The sequence below is a fragment of the Oncorhynchus gorbuscha genome, linkage group LG23, assembly GCF_021184085.1.
Source record: "Oncorhynchus gorbuscha isolate QuinsamMale2020 ecotype Even-year linkage group LG23, OgorEven_v1.0, whole genome shotgun sequence".
In the NCBI taxonomy this organism is placed as follows: domain Eukaryota; kingdom Metazoa; phylum Chordata; class Actinopteri; order Salmoniformes; family Salmonidae; genus Oncorhynchus; species Oncorhynchus gorbuscha.
In genome coordinates this window covers 53,020,719-53,038,453 of record NC_060195.1, presented here as the reverse complement: position 1 = coordinate 53,038,453, position 17,735 = coordinate 53,020,719, and the positions used below count along the sequence as shown (strand labels likewise).

Sequence of the window (17,735 nt, the reverse complement as noted above, 5' to 3'; positions counted from 1 at the left end):
GATGTTTCGTATATTCGCTTTCCCACACAAGCACAAACACATGGTCATCAGATGCTGCGGCGCCAGGCGACACTGTCCACATATTTGTTATCGGGGCTCTATTTTTCATACGGCCATGAGAGGTCAGGGGAAGCTGGAATTGATTCTGTAGCTGACGACACACACAGGCCCACATCTTTCACACGCCAGACCCAGGAGGAGTGAGCGGGGCGAGAGAGAAGAAAAGGGAGGAGGCCCAGGAGGAAAGCTGGAGAGAGAGAGGAGAAACGGGGAGAGATCTCTCTTACCAGAGTCATCTATCATCTGGGATGTGACTACTGCTCCTTTATCTACCTCCATTTCACCCTCACTGAAAACAATCATTTCTTTTTTTGCCTCTTTTCTATCCTATAACAAGCACGCCTTTCATATAATGATAGAGGTAAGATACGTTTTATTAAACTCCAACACTTTTCAATTTCAGTGGGTTTTGGTTGGGAGGGAGCTTGATAACTGGGCCCGTTTAATTTCTGACTGCTTCCCGATTTATTGTTTTATTTCTTTGGGATGGGTTTATTTTATATGTGAGTCATGGTTGCTTTTATGGATCTTTTTAATCATATTTTTGCATGGACGTCATGCATTTTTGTTCATCCTTTGTAATGCAGAATACAGTGGAATCAACCAATGACCAAACAAAGTGCATGCATGAGTCAATGTGCAAAATGCATTCTATGAGCATGGATGTCCACTTTGGATGATAATATTTTGCACTTTTAAAAAATCTGTTGCAATGCAACCATGGGTAGCTAACTAAGATGACGTGTGCCAACGTGTAAATGAAAGAGGGGTTGGAATCCATTGAATTACAGAAAGGCTGCCTCTGAAATGAAACCTTATTCTCTATATACTGCAGTACTTTTGCCCAGGGCCCATAGGATTCTGGTCAAAGGTAGTGCACTATGTTGGGAATACAGTGCCATTTGGGACGAGGCCCATTCTTGTGCTATTACATGGATGAAAGAGGCATTGGACCAATTTAAATACAAGTATGGCCTTTGATGTGGTGCTGGTCAACATTTAGCCAATGTTTCGCAACAAAGGACTACTGTTAACCCCCCCAGCAGCATGTGATGCTTTCAATGTCATAAGTCAATTGCTGTAATTGAAGTAGCTGAGATGTGTGATTGTTTGAAGGCCTCATGCATCAGAGTGGCTGGGTTTGTGCAGATTATTTTGTATTTCCTGTGGTACAGTGTGGTGTGCTGACAAAGTGTAATGCATGCCATTCAGCCGCCCAACCACCTTGTGAACGGAGCCTGGGTCTGGTGACACTGACTGACTGGTCACTGTACACAGCCCAAATCATAACAATTCTAGAGAAAGAGATGCTGCTCCTGCTTTTGTAGTGCTTTACTTGAACTGTTTGCCACTTGAACTGTTTGCCACTGGTCTAGGGATGTGTCCCAATTGGCACCCTATACCCTAAATAGTGCACAATTTTTTGACCAGCGCTCTCGTAGGCCCCAGTCAAAAGTAGTGCATATATAGGGAATAGGGTGCCATTTGAGACTCATACTAGGCCTTTAGACAGTCAGTGGATCTGATCAAATTGCCCTTACCTCCTTAGCAGGGTTACCTAGGGTTACCTCTTCCAAATTGTTCTGTGGTACAGCTGGTATCTATTGTGAATGCTCCTTAGCCTCCTTGGCTGTGTCATTGTTCCTGAGGACTTCGGATTTTAGATACAAAACAGTCCTTCAATTCCAATATAGAACCGTCATGGTGGCCTAGAGTCAGTTGGAACTGCCTCTGCCTGCCAAGTGGTTACTTCTAAGTGAACTTGCAGACAGTAAGAAAATATTTTCACAACTTTTTACCTGTCAATCTGCTCCTTGTCGCATGTGTCATTACATTGCTAGCCAAGGAATGCCTCCCAAATGACACACTATCCCCTATAGTGTGCCCTACTTTTTAACCAGGGCCCATAGGACTCTGGTTAAAAGTAGTGCACTATATAGCGAATAGGGTGCCAATCGGGACACACTACGATTCATAACCCTCTTACCACCACCAAGGACGTACCAGATCGTAAATCGGCCGTAAAATAAACAACACAATTGTTTTTCGTTTTTTTTAAGTTCCTTTTTCAAAACATCATAAATGGGATGGAATTCTATTGAGGGACATTTATTAGTACCCAGGGGCGTCTCTCCATTAAACACAATACGGTTTTCAATCCTGCTTTTTACGACTCAGCATTCAAGCGTCTGATTAATTATTGAAACTATGGCGAGGAAAAGTCAGGCGTAAGCATGTCGGGCAGGCAGGCGTCTGGTGTGTTTACTGAAACCGTGGCCAATGTCAGCGCTGTTGCTTGGCAGGCTATTGATGGCGGCGAGAGTCTGCCCCAACCTCCCCTCTCACCATTCTTCAGCTCTGCAGGGCGACAATAGACCCCCCCCCCCCTTTGGAACACCCCTCACTTGTTCATCTTTCCATCAATGGTTGCCATGCCCTCCAGTGGACATTGAACCAGCCACTATGTATTGTTCGGTTTTGGGGCTCCACATCGATGGTGACATCGTACTCCCTCACTCTCTCTCGAAAGTCACACGTGGAAGTGGTTAGTTTAATCCAGAGGACCAGCTGACTTGACCCATTTTATATTTGGAACACACACACAATTTGTGACACTTGCTCCCTCTGGCACATTGTTGATTTGAAACTAACCCTGCCCTAAGCCATCACCAGAGGGAGAGGCTTGACCCATCCAGGCCACTCATATCAGGTTGCTCTTCATGCGATACAGTACCCAGATATAAATATGCTAAATACATGGCATTACTTCTGACAGCAGCTACTGCCACACCCGCCTTGTTTTCAACCCTGCCAGGTTGGCACCCTATTGCATATATAATGCACTACTTTTGACCAGAGCCATTTAGGCCTTGGTCAAAAGTAGTTGAGAAAATAGAGAGCCATTTGGGACGCATCACCACAATCGAAGGCTAAAGGCGCCCTCCCCTCTCTTTATTATAACTAGCTTCTTCTAAGTCCCAGACCTCTCCTCTCTTCTCCTGTCTCTTATTTACTCTACATTTTATGCGGGAGGACTTGTAAAAGACACGCTTGGTCTTCAAATATTCCTATAATAATATGGAAGGATCTAATTGAAAATGTATGTCAAGTCCATTTCTTTGAAGAGACGGTTGGACTGACCGAGCTAATGCCCTGTGAAGTCTCACAGAAGACTGGGTGCGCCCAAAAAGGCACTGTATTCCCTATATACTGTAGTGCACTACTTTTTCAATTTACCTCCTGAATCAATTGACTGAACTGAAATGGAAATGAGCACAACACCAAGTATGTAGCCCCAATGTCACACTAGTAGAGAGCGTATGAGTGTTTTCATTGATCCCAGTACCAACCTGCTGTCTATCTCCCTGTCTGCCCTCTGCTACAGGACCCACTGGGGCCACACACCCCTCCCTCTCCCATCATGGGGCAGAAGCCACTGCAGTTGATCGAGATCAAAGCCAGGGGGCGCTTCGGCTGTGTGTGGAAGGCTCAGCTCCTCAATGACTACGTGGCTGTCAAGGTCTTCCCCATTCAGGTATGAGTTGGTTGAGGTACACTGTTGATGTAAAAATGACTTTATATAGATAATTGAATGATTGAGGTTTAGCTCTGTTCTAGGAAGTTGGCTTAAGCCTCCTGTTTTATGGGACTGAAGTGCCCCATGAAATACTATTAGTTATTGTGGTCATATTTGTGCATCACACAAGGTGAAATAGCTAATATATGCCATTCAGCAGACGCTTTTCTCCAAAGCAACTTAGTCACGTGCGCAAACATTTTCCGTATGGGCGGTCGCGGGAATCAAACCCACAATCCTGCCGTAGTAAACGCCGTCCTCTACCAACTGAGCTACAGAGAACCTAACGTTGTCTGTTGGTGTGTCGCCTGCAGGACAAGCTGTCATGGCAGAACGAGTATGAGATCTACAGCCTGACTGGGATGAAACACGAGAACCTGCTCCACTTTATCGGTGTGGAGAAGAGAGGCAACAACATGGACATAGACCTCTGGCTCATAACAGCCTATCACGACAACGTATGTACATAACTTGATTGTCCATTAAAATGTACATTTGTCTATTTCAGGGATCATGAACTGGAATCAGAAATGATGGTCAGGGGGCCGGAACATAATTACAAATAATTTGTAGACTGCAAATTGACCGCAAGTAGCCCAAACAGATACACTACTGTTCAAAAGTTTGGGGTCACTTAGAAATGTCCTTGTTTTTGAAGGAAAAGCACATTTTTTGTCCATTAAAATAAAATAAAATTGATCAGAAATACTGTGTAGACATTGTTAATGTTGTAAATGACTATTGTAGCTGGAAGCGGCTGATTTTGAATGGGATATCTACATTGTTGTACAGAGGCCCATTATCAGCAACCATCACTCCTGTGTTCCAATGGCACGTTGTGTTAGCTAATCCAAGTTTATATTTGTAAAAGGCTAATTGATCATTAGAAAACCCTTTTGAAATTATGTTAGCACAGCTGAAAATTTGAGAAACAGACGCCACACAAGTCCTCAACTGCTCAATTGCCAAGAAACTGAAGATCTTGTACAACGCTGTGTTCTACTGCCTTAACAGAACAGTGCAAACTGTCTCAAACCAGAATAGAAAGAGGAGTGGAAGGCCCCGGTGCACAACTGAGCAAGGGGACAAGTACATTACAGTGTCTAGTTTGAGAAACAGACGCCTCACAAGTCCTCAACTGGCAGCTTTGTTAAATAGTACCAGCAAAACACCAGTCTCAACGTCAACAGTGAAGAGGCGACTCTGGGATGCTGGCCTTATAGGCAAAGTTCCTCTGTCCAGTGTCAGTGTTCTTTTGCCCATCTTAATATTTTATTTTTATTGGCCAGTCTGAGATATGGCTTTTTCTTTGCAACTCTGCCTAGAAGGCCAGCATCCCGGAGTCGCCTCTTCACTGTTGACGTTGAGGCTGGTGTTTTGCTGGCACTATTTTCTCAGAACAATAATAAACTGACAAGTTTCAGAAGTTGTTTCTGGCCATTTTGAGGCTAATTGAACCCACAAATTCTGATGCTCCAGATACTCAACTAGTCTAAAGATGGCAGTTTTATTTCTTCTTTAATCAGAACAACAGTTTTCAGCTGGCTAACATAATTTCAAAAGGGTTTTCTAATAGCCTTTTAAAATGATTAACTTGAATTAGCCAACACAATGTTGCTGATAACGGGCCTCTGTACAGCAATGTAGACATTCCATTCAAAATCAGCCGTTTCCAGCTACAACAGTCATTTACAACATTAACCATGTCTACACAGTATTTCTGATCAATTTGATGTTATTTTAATGGACAAAAAATGACATTTTCTTTCGAAAACAAGGACATTTCTAAGTGACCCCAAGCTTTTGAACGTTAGAGTATATTTGACACACAAAAAAAAAACCTTGCTTACATTTGTATACGATCACATATTATGCGTGGGAATACTTTGGAAGAGATTTCCAAAATTAAAATCACTTGGAGCTGAAAAGACTACCCAAAAATAGTCTCAGACAACAAATAAAATGTGCCTGCCAGTTGGGGAACCCTGGTCTATTTGTTCTTAACCCCCAACCGACCAAACACCACACACCACAGGAAACTGGTGGGAGGAGCTATAGGAGGACGAACTATTGTAACAACTGGAATGGAATAAATGGTTACACATCAAACATATGGAAACCACTTGTTTCACTTCGTTCCATTAATTCCATTCCAGCCATTACAATAAACCTGTCCCCCTATAGCTCCTCCTACCAGCCTCCTCTGCCACACATATACCAAGAGAATGGAAGCAGCAGACCCTGAAGCGGGTTTCCAATGACTGGCAACAACAGGTTGTCTGTCTGCCCTCCAGTGGTTGGACAGTGTTACTACAACTATGTTACCCCCCCCCTCCTCCTCCCATGTCACAGCTGAAGCAGGATCAGAGATATCAAATGAACCAATGTCCTAATTTTCCTGCACACAATCCTACAGGGTGAATAGAGAAAAGACTAACACCAATTGTGTTTCCCCCATAGGGCTCTCTGACTGATTACCTGAAGGCCAACGTGGTGTCGTGGAACGAGCTGTGCCACATCTCCCAGACCTTGGCCCGTGGCCTGGCCTATCTCCACGAGGACATCCCTGGGCTGAAGGACGGACACAAGCCCGCCGTCGCACACAGGTGGGTAGGGTGTGGTATCCGCTGGGCCCGGTCCTACCTTGAATTTTAAAAAAAAAAACGTTATTATTCGCGGAGGGGGGGGCACTCTCTTTCTCACTCTCTCTCTCTCTCTCTCTCTCTCTCTCTCTCTCTCTCTCATCACTCTCATCACTCTCTTTCTGGCTCCAACAGGGACATGAAGAGCAAGAATGTGCTTCTGAAGAACAACCTGACAGCCTGCATAGCGGACTTCGGCCTGGCCCTGAAGTTTGAAGCTGGGAAGTCAGCAGGAGACACCCACGGCCAGGTAAAATAGTGACGCTGGTTATTCTGATGCTGTATTAACCTGCAGAAAGAACAGACTTTGTCAATACGTTATCCGCAAATGTTGTGATACTGTAGTTCACTTCAAAATCAAATACATTTTCAGACTTCAAAAGCGGTGTAATATCCCACGATTGAGGTCCGTAAAAGGCGTGTAAATATCGGACAAACGTTGATTTCGGAGTGAACTATGACCTTAGGGCAGTGTGTTGTTGACATGAGACAGATTATAACCTTGTGTTATGCTTCTCCAGGTGGGCACGAGGCGCTACATGGCCCCTGAGGTGCTGGAGGGGGCCATCAACTTCCAGAGAGACTCCTTCCTGAGGATAGACATGTACGCCATGGGGCTGGTGCTGTGGGAGCTGACCGCTCGCTGCACCGCTGCAGACGGTGAGAAAAAAACGTGTGTGTGTGTCCTCGTGTGTTTGCAACGGGTATGTTGACCTTGTTCGTCTCAGTAAGGATCAGTGACACGGCCGACTGCTGACTCCATGTGGAGCTGACGGAAGTGACCAGAATACTTACAGTGCCGAATGTGATCCCAAAGGACTCACTGTGTGTGTGTGTGTGTGTGTGTGTGTGTGTGTGTGTGTGTGTGTGTGTGTGTGTGTGTGTGTGTGTGTGTGTGTGTGTGTGTGTGTGTGTGTGTGTGTGTGTGTGTGTGTGTGTGTGTGTGTGTGTGTGTGTGTGTTTTCTCTGTATTCTCATGCAGTGTGTGTGTGTGTTTTGTTGCAGGTCCTGTGGATGAGTACACACTGCCCTTCGAGGAGGAGGTCGGCCAGCACCCGTCTCTAGAGGACATGCAGGAGGTGGTGGTCCACAAGAAGCTACGGCCCTGCCTCAGAGAGTGCTGGCAGAAACACATAGTGAGTGAAGACCAGTGGTGGTCAAGTGTCATACTCGAGTAAAAGTAAAGATACCTTCTTGGAAAATGACTCAAGTGAAAGTCGCCCAGAAAAAACTGAGTAAAAGTCTAAAAGTATTTGGTTTTAAATATACTCAAAATTAAATGGAATTGCTAAAATATACTTAAGTATTAAAAGTACAAATTGTTTCACATTTTAAGCAAACCATTTTCCTGTCAAAATGTAACGAGTACTTTTGGGTGTCAGAGAAAATGTATGGATTATAAAGCACATTGTTTTATTTAAGAATGTATTAAAGTCAAAGTTGGCAAAAATATAAATAGTAAAGGACAGATACCACAAAAAACGACCTAAGTAGTACTTAGGTATTTCAGTGGTACTTTGGGCAGAGCAAAATTCAGTGTGTGTACAGTAACCGAAAAAGGTTGGAAACCAAATGGGTTAGAACATAGAGCTAGCAACATCAGGGTTATGGGTTCAGTTCCTGCGTATGATCAAAGCTTCTGCTTAAATGACCATATATATGCTTGTCCCAGGGCCTGGTGATGCTGTGTGAGACCATCGAGGAGTGCTGGGATCACGAGGCCGAGGCGAGGCTCTCAGCAGGCTGCGTGGAGGAACGCATCATCCAGATGCAACGCCAGACCAACATCATCGCCCCCGAGGAGATTGTCACCGTTGTCACCATGGTGACCAACGTGGACTTCCCTCCCAAAGAGTCCAGCCTATGAATGGACGAACATTGACTGGACGTGTCAGGTGGTGGACATGGAGCTATTTTAATTGGATGTTTTCAGGTATACATTGATCAACCGGAGTGGCCCGTTCAGGATCATGAACTCTGGATGATCCCGGGTTAAACTCTGACCTCTGACCCCCTCAGATGGGTGTGCTGGCGTGGTGTGTTTTAGTGCTGTGCGCTACACTACTGTCATTCAGGAAATACCTGGCTGTGCCCACCAACACTGGTTTGGTTTCTACCCACTTCATAGTATCATGATGTGTTGGACTCCCATAGCGAGCCTCAAACTGTCAAAAAGAATCCTTCAAAAGAACACTAGGTCGTAACAAACCCTGTGAGCTGGGCAAAAGGGATATTTTCTATATGAAGAAAACACTAGGACCTCCTAACAGACTTCTGTTCTATTTTCTAAGAAAAAGAAGAGGAAGAGTATGGACTCTACAAGACAAACTCTCACAGCTCAGAAAAGAAAAGGGCAACTTGTTTTACAATTCCTTTGCTGTTTTCTTTCTGTGTTTATATGATAATGATAATGACAATTGTAATGCCAATAAGAAACAGCTTCTGAATGTCACGTGTACTGCTGCTGTACATAATATCAAAACAATGGTAATCAAGGTTTATTTTAGGGGGGGGGGGTGGGTCCATTTCCAAGCATTACTACTTCGAAAGCAAAACCATAGACCTCCCTCAAGTCAACACGGTATACCTCAGTTCCATCTTCATTACAACACTACAACCATAGAAGTAGTACTACTATTGTTGCTAGTTCTGTTAATTCTATTTCTATGATTACAACAATCTCTCTGTAAACTATTCAGATGACATCATTACTTTGGTATTATTGAACTATATACTGTACAGCTGTGGCAGGTGAAAATATAATAATTATCACCACAGTTTTTAAAACTAGTCTGCCAAGAGATGTATGACCATGAATTTACGTGAGCCTTCTTGTTTTTCTTTGCAAGAATTCTTTTTGAGCATTATTTTGTCCTTCCTTGCTGTTTTAATTTGTTTTTATTGTAAACATTTTAACCCTACATTTTAAGAGTATTTCAATAACCCCCTAAGTCATTGAAAATGATATTATATTTTTTAAACACTTATTTTGGCTTGCTGTGTCAACCGAGTATTTAATGATGTGAGCATGCCTTTTGGTTATCCTTTGATCTTCTTTTTAAAAAAGCTCAGGAAGCTACTCTTCTTTCTCGACTCCCTAGTTATTACCCATCTTTATCTCCCAGTCCCTAGCTACTACCCTTCTGTCTCAACCTGTCTGTAGCTACTACCCTTCTGTCTCAACCTGTCTGTAGCTACTACCCTTCTGTCTCTCCCTGTCTGTAGCTACTACCCTTAAGTCGCTCTGGATAAGAGCGTCTGCTAAATGACTTAAATGTAAATGTAATGTAAATGTCTCTCCCTGTCTGTAGCTACTACCCTTCTGTCTCACCCTGTCTGAAGCTACTACCCTTCTGTCTCTCCCTGTCTGTAGCTACTACCCTTCTGTCTTTCCCTGTCTGTAGCTACTACCCTTCTGTTCTACCCTTCTGTCTCTCCCTGTCTGTAGCTACTACCCTTACGTCTCTCCCTGTCTGTAGCTACTACCCTTCTGTCTCACCCTGTCTGTAGCTACTACCCTTCTGTCTCACCCTGTCCATAGCTACTACCGTTCTGTCTCACCCTGTCTGTAGTTACTACCCTTATGTCTCTCCAGTCCCTAACTACTACCCTTCTGCTTTGAGACGCGGGTGAACCATCTCTTCCTGGTGTCATCTCAACCATAGCGTTAAAACATCTCTACTTCTAGCCTCTCTATCATCTCAACTCGGTTGAGCCTTTAATCAGTGTGACAACGTTACTACTGTAGACCCACCCTGGGAAAAACTAGGATGTCTCTCGTCGTCCTTCCGGAATTTGATTTGTGAATGTGTTCCATTTCTAGCTTGTTGTATGAGCTCAGATTTGTCTTCTGGGTGACATTGACACGGATGATGATGCGTTCATCTTTGCATTCTCTCTCTTCACACCTAGTCAGTGTTTAAACTGGAACTACAACAACGTTCAGGGATTCAATACTATGCTTTTCAGTAATTACTACAGTATATGCAACTCGTGCAGAATGGTGCAAGTGCGTACGTACTTGTATTGCTGCAGGAGCGACTTTCACACCACTGTAGCATTTTTTTAAACAGTTAATCTTGTCTATTGATCTTTTAATTATTTGCAGACCTGAGCTTTTGAGTATAAGACAGAGAGCAGGTGGGCAGGTGCCAAATCAAACTATTACTTTACCTCTTATCTGAAAGACAGTGGAATGGACTTAGGGAAGGCCCAACTGCATTACTAGATTGTGTCTGTACTCTCGGGGTAAAGGCTGCAGTTGGCCAGTGGTCTCTCAGCGGATGTAGGCTCTATCACAATTTGTCTTTCCTTGGTTCCTCACATCCTGTCTCCTTGCCTAATATGGTTGAGGAGGAGGAGAGGGGATGTGAGGATTCAAGGACATTTTAATTGAGAAAGCCGTAGAATGGTGGCCGTTACTGTGAATCCCCCCCCCCCCCCCTACACACTGGAACCCTGTAGCGCTCAGCAATACAACTAGCAAGCAAAGGGCATTGGAGGAAGAGTGGAAGGGGCACGCGTTTCCAAGCAGTTAGCGGTGAACCAACAATCAGATATACAATCACTACAGTACTACTGCATTATTTTGATTGTCATATGTGCTTTTGAGAAAAAATAAATATGTAGCCATGATGTGATCCTCTGATTTCTGGTATTTTGAGGGTATAATTTTGTGTACCTGATTTTTATTTTTCAACCACAGCTACTTATACAGAGCTGATTTCACTGTACAGACGTTTTAAACCCCAAACCACACTACAATCTTCTTAGTTGATCAGACCTTGGCCTTCTTGTGAGAGGTGATTTTCTTTCATATAAACTTCAGAAAGCCCAATAACATTTGACTTCAGATTGACTGGAATATTGAAATGCACATGATGTAAATATACATGTCATATTTAGATTGTAGTTGATGGATATAGCATGAGGTTGTTTCTATTGTTTTTAGAATATATCACAAAGAAGCAAAAAAATCCCTGATGAATTAATTATTCCATAATAAGATTTGACCTGTTTATTTTGTATATCTATGTTTTTAAATTGTTTCAATTTATGACCCAAATGGCCCAAAATGGTCACTCTTCCTTCCCCAGATGAGACTCATTTCTTTCTAAGGTGGTCTGATGAAAATTCCCTCAAATGAAACCCTGAATCAATAGTTTTACCATTTTCACACTACTGAGGTGAGCCAAACTAAGCCGAACCGAGTCGGACTGGGGTGGCCTGGTTAAGCATCCACCATTAAAAAAATGACAATGTGATCGGAAAATATCAGAGCCAGCAAATGATGGTTTGGGTTTGCTCAGTAGGGTGAAACCGGTCATTGTTTTACCTCAGACATCCTAGCTCAGACCCCAGATGTTACTCTACAGCATTGAGATACCATTTCTACAATATTCCAGCAGTGTTGCAAGAATGTTATCCCTTGTATGTGACCAGCAGACAGTGTTTTCTGTAACACACTTTCTCTCAAAACAACACTAAAGCTAAACCTAGGTTAGCTTCAGTTCTGTATTTGCTGATAGTCAAACAGTGTGACTTGGCACAAATGACTGTTCAATTGGCTAGTGGACTTGCCAATAGTTTTTATGCTTTGCAAGTTATTTAACAAACTTTTTCAGATGCCTGGTTGGAAGTGGATGTTAGATATTGTACAGAGAAATTGTATGCTATTGTCCCTAAAATAAAGTATAGTGACTGCTCATTGCTGCTGATGTCCCATCTGAAATCTGCGAATTGTTTTTACCTAATAATGTTGGTGCTGAAAACAGACTACTAGATGGCAGCGTTTAGCATTGAATGGGTTTCATCTTCATGCATCACTATAACAAGTATGGGTCATACACTGATGAAGAAAATGCTTGACTTTATTCAATAAGTAGAGCCTCATCATTCTATTTACACACAGGGAATATACACGTGGGGGAAAAATTTGATCAGGTCATTCATTGTCAGTCTGTGAGGGGATGGTTCGGGGTCCCATGTCTTTCAGTGGTTGTCCAAAACCAACCCTCAAACTGGACTCAATATTAAAGAATATTACCTTTTTGAAAAGCATATCGACTCTTCAATCTGAAAGAAAACCTTTCTTCAATATTGATGCAGATACCTTAAGAATTATCTATAGAAACCTATGATGGATAGTGTGCAGGAAATGGTCTTCTACTGAGATGACGATATGCGGGACTCACCTTGATGACAACTTGCTTGTCAAAATGATGTATAAAATTGGATTTCCTCTGGAGGAACTTAATTAGAAAGAAAATGTGGTGTAAATGTATGTACAGTCATTCCCACCAATAATATACCCGCTTTTTGCGTAACCTTCTGTTCATACATCCTTACCATTGTAAACCATTTAAAAGTTTAAAGGTTCTTCATCGTAGATGTCATTCTTGTGTTTTGTCACAATTATCAGGCAAAGTTCATGAATGGACAGACCTGGAGGGGAAATCAGGCCAAATCATTGATGTGTAATAAGAAAGTAACCCTGCCTCACAATCTATTGAATAAATCCTAAAAAAATGTTTTACTCATTCACTATGATAACTGAAGTTCCGAGCTCAACACAGTCTTGCTCACTGTCTCATAACTACAGCACCAGTAAGCAGTGGTGGGGAATGTATAGATAGTAGTAGCAGGCTTTAAATTACCATGGGAGTATGATTGCTTTGGAGTTCACCATACACAGCAGACTTAGGCAGAATATCATTGTACTTTGTAGTTTATTTCAAATGCCAACTTTGAGAACCAACTAAAGGCAACTATTTCCTTTGAAATTCAAATACAGGTCTCAGAAAAACAAATAATATTTGAAAGTGTTTTGAATACCTCTCAGAATGATAAGTAATATTTGAAGGTATTTGAATATATGCAAATATTTGAAAATATATATGATCATGGTTTGGAGGGCTTTCAGTTATCAATCAATCAAATGTGTTTATAAAGCCCTTTTTTTTACATCAGCCGATGTCAAAGTGCTGTACAGAAACTCAGCCTAAAACCCCAAACAGCAAGCAATGCAGATGTCGAAGCACGGTGGCTAGGAAAAACTCCCTAGAAAAGCAGGAAGCTAGGAAGAAACCTAGAGAGGAACCTGGCTTTGAGGGGTGGCCAGTTCTCTTCTGGCTGTGCTGGGTGGAGATTATTACATTTACATTTAAGTCATTTAGCAGACGCTCTTATCCAGAGCGACTTACAAATTGGTGCATTCACCTTATGACATCCAGTGGAACAGCCACTTTACAATAGTGCATCTAAATATTTTAAGGGGGGAGGGGGTGAGAAAGGATTACTTTATCCTATCCTAAGTATTCCTTAAAGAGGTGGGGTTTCAGGTGTCTCCGGAAGGTGGTGATTGACTCCGCTGTCCTGGCGTCGTGAGGGAGTTTGTTCCACCATTGGGGAGCCAGAGCAGCGAACAGTTTTGACTGGGCTGAGCGGGAACTGTACTTCCTCAGTGGTAGGGAGGCGAGCAGGCCAGAGGTGGATGAACGCAGTGCCCTTATTTGGGTGTAGGGCCTGATCAGAGCCTGGAGGTACTGAGGTGCCGTTCCCCTCACAGCTCCGTAGGCAAGCACCATGGTCTTGTAGCGGATGCGAGCTTCAACTGGAAGCCAGTGGAGAGAGCGGAGGAGCGGGGTGACGTGAGAGAACTTGGGAAGGTTGAACACTAGACGGGCTGCGGCGTTCTGGATGAGTTGTAGGGGTTTAATGGCACAGGCAGGGAGCCCAGCCAACAGCGAGTTGCAGTAATCCAGACGGGAGATGACAAGTGCCTGGATTAGGACCTGCGCCGCTTCCTGTGTGAGGCAGGGTCGTACTCTGCGGATGTTGTAGAGCATGAACCTACAGGAACGGGCCACCGCCTTGATGTTAGTTGAGAACGACAGGGTGTTGTCCATTATAACAGTACATGGCCAAGATGTTCAAATGTTCATAGATTACCAGTCAAATAATAATCACAGTGGTTGTCAGAGGGTGCAACAGGTCAGCACCTCAGCATTAAATGTCAGTTGGCTTTTCATAGCCAATCATTCAGAGTTAGAGACAGCAGGTGCGGTACAGAGAGTCGAAAACAGCAGGTCCGGGACAAAGTAGCACGTCCGGTGAACAGGTCAGGGTTGCGTAGCTGCAGGCAGAACAGTTGAAACTGGAGCAGCAGCATGACCAGGTGGACTGGGGACAGCAAGGAGTCATCAGACCAGGTAGTCATTGGGCATGGTCCTAGGGCTCAGGTCTTCTGAGAGAAGAGAGAGAGAGAGAAAAATAGAGAATTAGAGGGAGTATACTTAAATTCACACAGGACACCGGATAAGACAGGAGAAATACTCCGGATATAACAGACATACCCTAGCCCCCGACACAAACTATTGCAGCATAATTACTGGAGGCTAAGACAGGAAGTGTCTGGAGAGTAGCTTAAAATTAAATACTTCATGATTAAAGAAAATTGAAGAAGAAAAAAATGTACAACCTGTTAGGGATCATGAACCGGTGAAATTGGAGAGTGTAAAATTCAAAATACAAAAATCGTAGTATTAAACATTCAGGAAAATACAAGTGTCATACATCATTTAAAAGCTTAACTTTGTGTTAATCCAACCGCGTTTTCAGATTTCAAAAAGGCTTTACGGCGAAAGCATACCATCTGAGGACAGTTCTCCACATCAAAATACTTTTTCAACCAGCACAAGCATCACAAATAGCAATTAAATCAATCACTTACCTTTGAAGATCTTCCTCTGTTTGCAATCCCAAGGGCCCCAGCTACACAATGAATGGTCGTTCTGTTCGATAAAGTCCTTCTTTATATCCAAAAAGTCTGTTTAGTTGGCGCCAATGATCTCAGTAATCCACTGGTTTAACATGCATACAAACGAATCAAAAAGTTACGGGTAACGTTCGTCCAAACAAGTCAAACGATGTTTCTAATTAATCCTCAGGTATTCTAATATCAAAATAAATGACTATTGACATCTAGTGGAAGCCATAGGAACTGCAATCTGGGAGGATTTATTTTGTATATCCCATAGGCTAGCATTGAAATGGCCTGTGACCTCAAAAAATTGTTATTCCGGATGGTTTTTTCTCAGGTTTTCGCCTACCATATCAGTTCTATTATACTCAGAGACATTATTTGAACAGTTCTAGAAACCTCAGAGTGTTTTCTATCCAATGCTACCATATGTGCATATCCTAGCTTCTGGGCCTGAGTAACAGGCAGTTTACATTTTACATTACATTTAAGTCATTTAGCAGACGCTCTTATCCAGAGCGACTTGTTTACTTTGAGCACATCAGTCATTCAAAATTCCGAACAATAACCAGTATGCTAAAGAAGTTTTTAAACATAAACATTTATCAATCGAAGTAATGGAAAGTAATACAAATGTAAACCAAACAGATTTTATTTTATTATAGAACATTTATTTTTCTGAATTTCTTTACATCATGGTCATATCCTATGGTTCTTTAACGGTCATTTTAGATGGTGGTTAATTAATTTAAGATGGTGATTGCATTTGATAAGCAGTCATCACAAATGTTTTGTCACTCATTGAGCAACGGTCAGGCCTGAATGATCTACCAGCGATGCTGATGACCCGTTCCACTGGGTTTGAGAATGCAGGGACATGGAGGTACATTCCATTCCATCTGAAATTTCAAGCAGGAAAGGAGCAGAGAGGTAGTTTGATACCTCTCTGGGGACAGCAGCAGGAGTGAGGTTGAGGGGTAAGAACAAGGCAAAACACTTGCTTGTCTTTGCAGGTGGTTCTTGTGCAATGGCAGGCTGGGGAGGTTGTGGAGCAAGGTTGGTTACTGCTGGTAGCCTACCTGCTCTGGGCACCAGAAGGCCTTGAAGCGAGGATCAAGAAGAGCTGACAGCTTCCAGACACGATTTTGCTCAAAAGGAGAGAGATGCTTCTCCACAGACACTTTAGAGAGAATGGGTTTTTCTGTTCTTCACCAAAACATTGTACAAGTTGTAGCAACAAGCTGAATTGCAGGTACAACTGGGTTATAATTTAACCCAAAAATAAAATAACAAAAGACACAAGGGTAGCACTTTATAACAGCTCCACACAATAAAGCAATTATAATGGATTAGTAAAACGTTTATTCATAATGTATTAGTCATTACTCCATTCATAAGCTGCTTAAAATAGGTCCTTATAAACCATTTACTGAGTCACTAGTTACATATTTTTGTGTGGCCTCATCTAACGTGTGGGTTATTTATAATTTATAAATACTTTATTAATAATGTTTTGAGTGACCAGTGTAATTTTTCTCCAAATGATGGACATGCCATTCGTTGATATTCCAGGTGTACCTAATGCTCCTTAATGTCTGAAAATAGCCTAAAACAGATCAAAGCGCGTTCACGTCATACTTCCCAAGTGGGAAACTCGGGTATCTTTCTACAACGAGTAAGCAAGTCAGAAATGTCAAAGTTTCCGGCATGACGTGAAAGGGCTCGTTCAGAGAAATGGCGCGTTCCACAGCTAAGGCAAGACGATGCAACAACCAACGGTTGCATACCACGTTATTGACTGTGTCATAGACTGACTAATTGCTGTAACATGTGATGTGGTGAGATGATACTTAAAATACCTATCCATTATACAGTAACTTCCCACTTGTAATTCTAATTCTCAAGATTCACTTGAGGGTCAATCAAGTGAAACTTCCTAGTTGGAATGTCGGGTTCACCTTGGGGTCATGATCAGGGCTGTACCAAATGTTTGATGTATTATAATAATTGATTATGCTTATGTTGTATTAATAGAAGGGGAGGGGTTATAAGACCCCTCCCTCCTTACATGTATGGGGTCCTAGACTACAGATTAACAATATATATATTCATTATAAAGGTTTAATATTGTTCCACAGTTTTTTCTTGTCTCTGTCTCTCTTATAAAGAAACGGTCTGAGAAATGTGTGACTGGATAAGAGCGTCTGCTAAATGACTTAAATGTAATGTAAATGTAAAGAACTCTGCAGGGGAGTGTAAGAGATAAGAGACTGGTCAGACATTACACCATAAATCAACTTGGGGAATGGACATTTACTGCTGAGCTTTTAGATAACACTGAAACTCTTGTTTATATAGCTGTGTAGGCATGTGTTTGGTGTCATGAGTAGAAGGTAATGATGTAAGTAATTCATGACATCACTAAGATATATGTGTCATGCAGGTGAAAGAGGACCCAAAAGCGACTTAACAGAAACAGAGTTTATTCAAGTCCAAACAGGGAATAACAGACATCCTCTAGTCTGTAGAGGGGAATAACAGGAGAAGCGGCCACAGACTGCAGGTCGCTTCGGGTAGGCGCAGGCCGTAGTTGACAGAGACACCTGCTCACACGCAGCATCTGATGAAGGCAAAAAACACGACAGGACAGGGCGAAACACAATCACAGCACGGTGAATACTAAACAAGGAACCGA

At 42.6% G+C, this 17,735-nt stretch overlaps 1 protein-coding gene across 5 annotated transcripts in view; it reads left to right on the top strand.

The window, feature by feature from the left end:
* The window catches only part of LOC124010571 (activin receptor type-2A-like), a 58,527-nt gene extending 49,254 nt beyond the window's left edge, over positions 1-9,273 (top strand). For all 5 annotated transcript variants that reach the window (XM_046323156.1, XM_046323154.1, XM_046323155.1 and 2 more), the window contains 7 exons: positions 3,446-3,595; positions 3,952-4,095; positions 6,098-6,243; positions 6,415-6,529; positions 6,801-6,939; positions 7,285-7,415; positions 7,952-9,273. In XM_046323156.1, coding sequence (XP_046179112.1) covers positions 3,446-3,595; positions 3,952-4,095; positions 6,098-6,243; positions 6,415-6,529; positions 6,801-6,939; positions 7,285-7,415; positions 7,952-8,146 — 1,020 coding nt within the window. In that variant the 3' untranslated portion in view covers positions 8,147-9,273. The remainder of the gene's footprint in view (positions 1-3,445; positions 3,596-3,951; positions 4,096-6,097; positions 6,244-6,414; positions 6,530-6,800; positions 6,940-7,284; positions 7,416-7,951) is intronic.
* Positions 9,274-17,735: the final 8,462 nt, after the last annotated feature.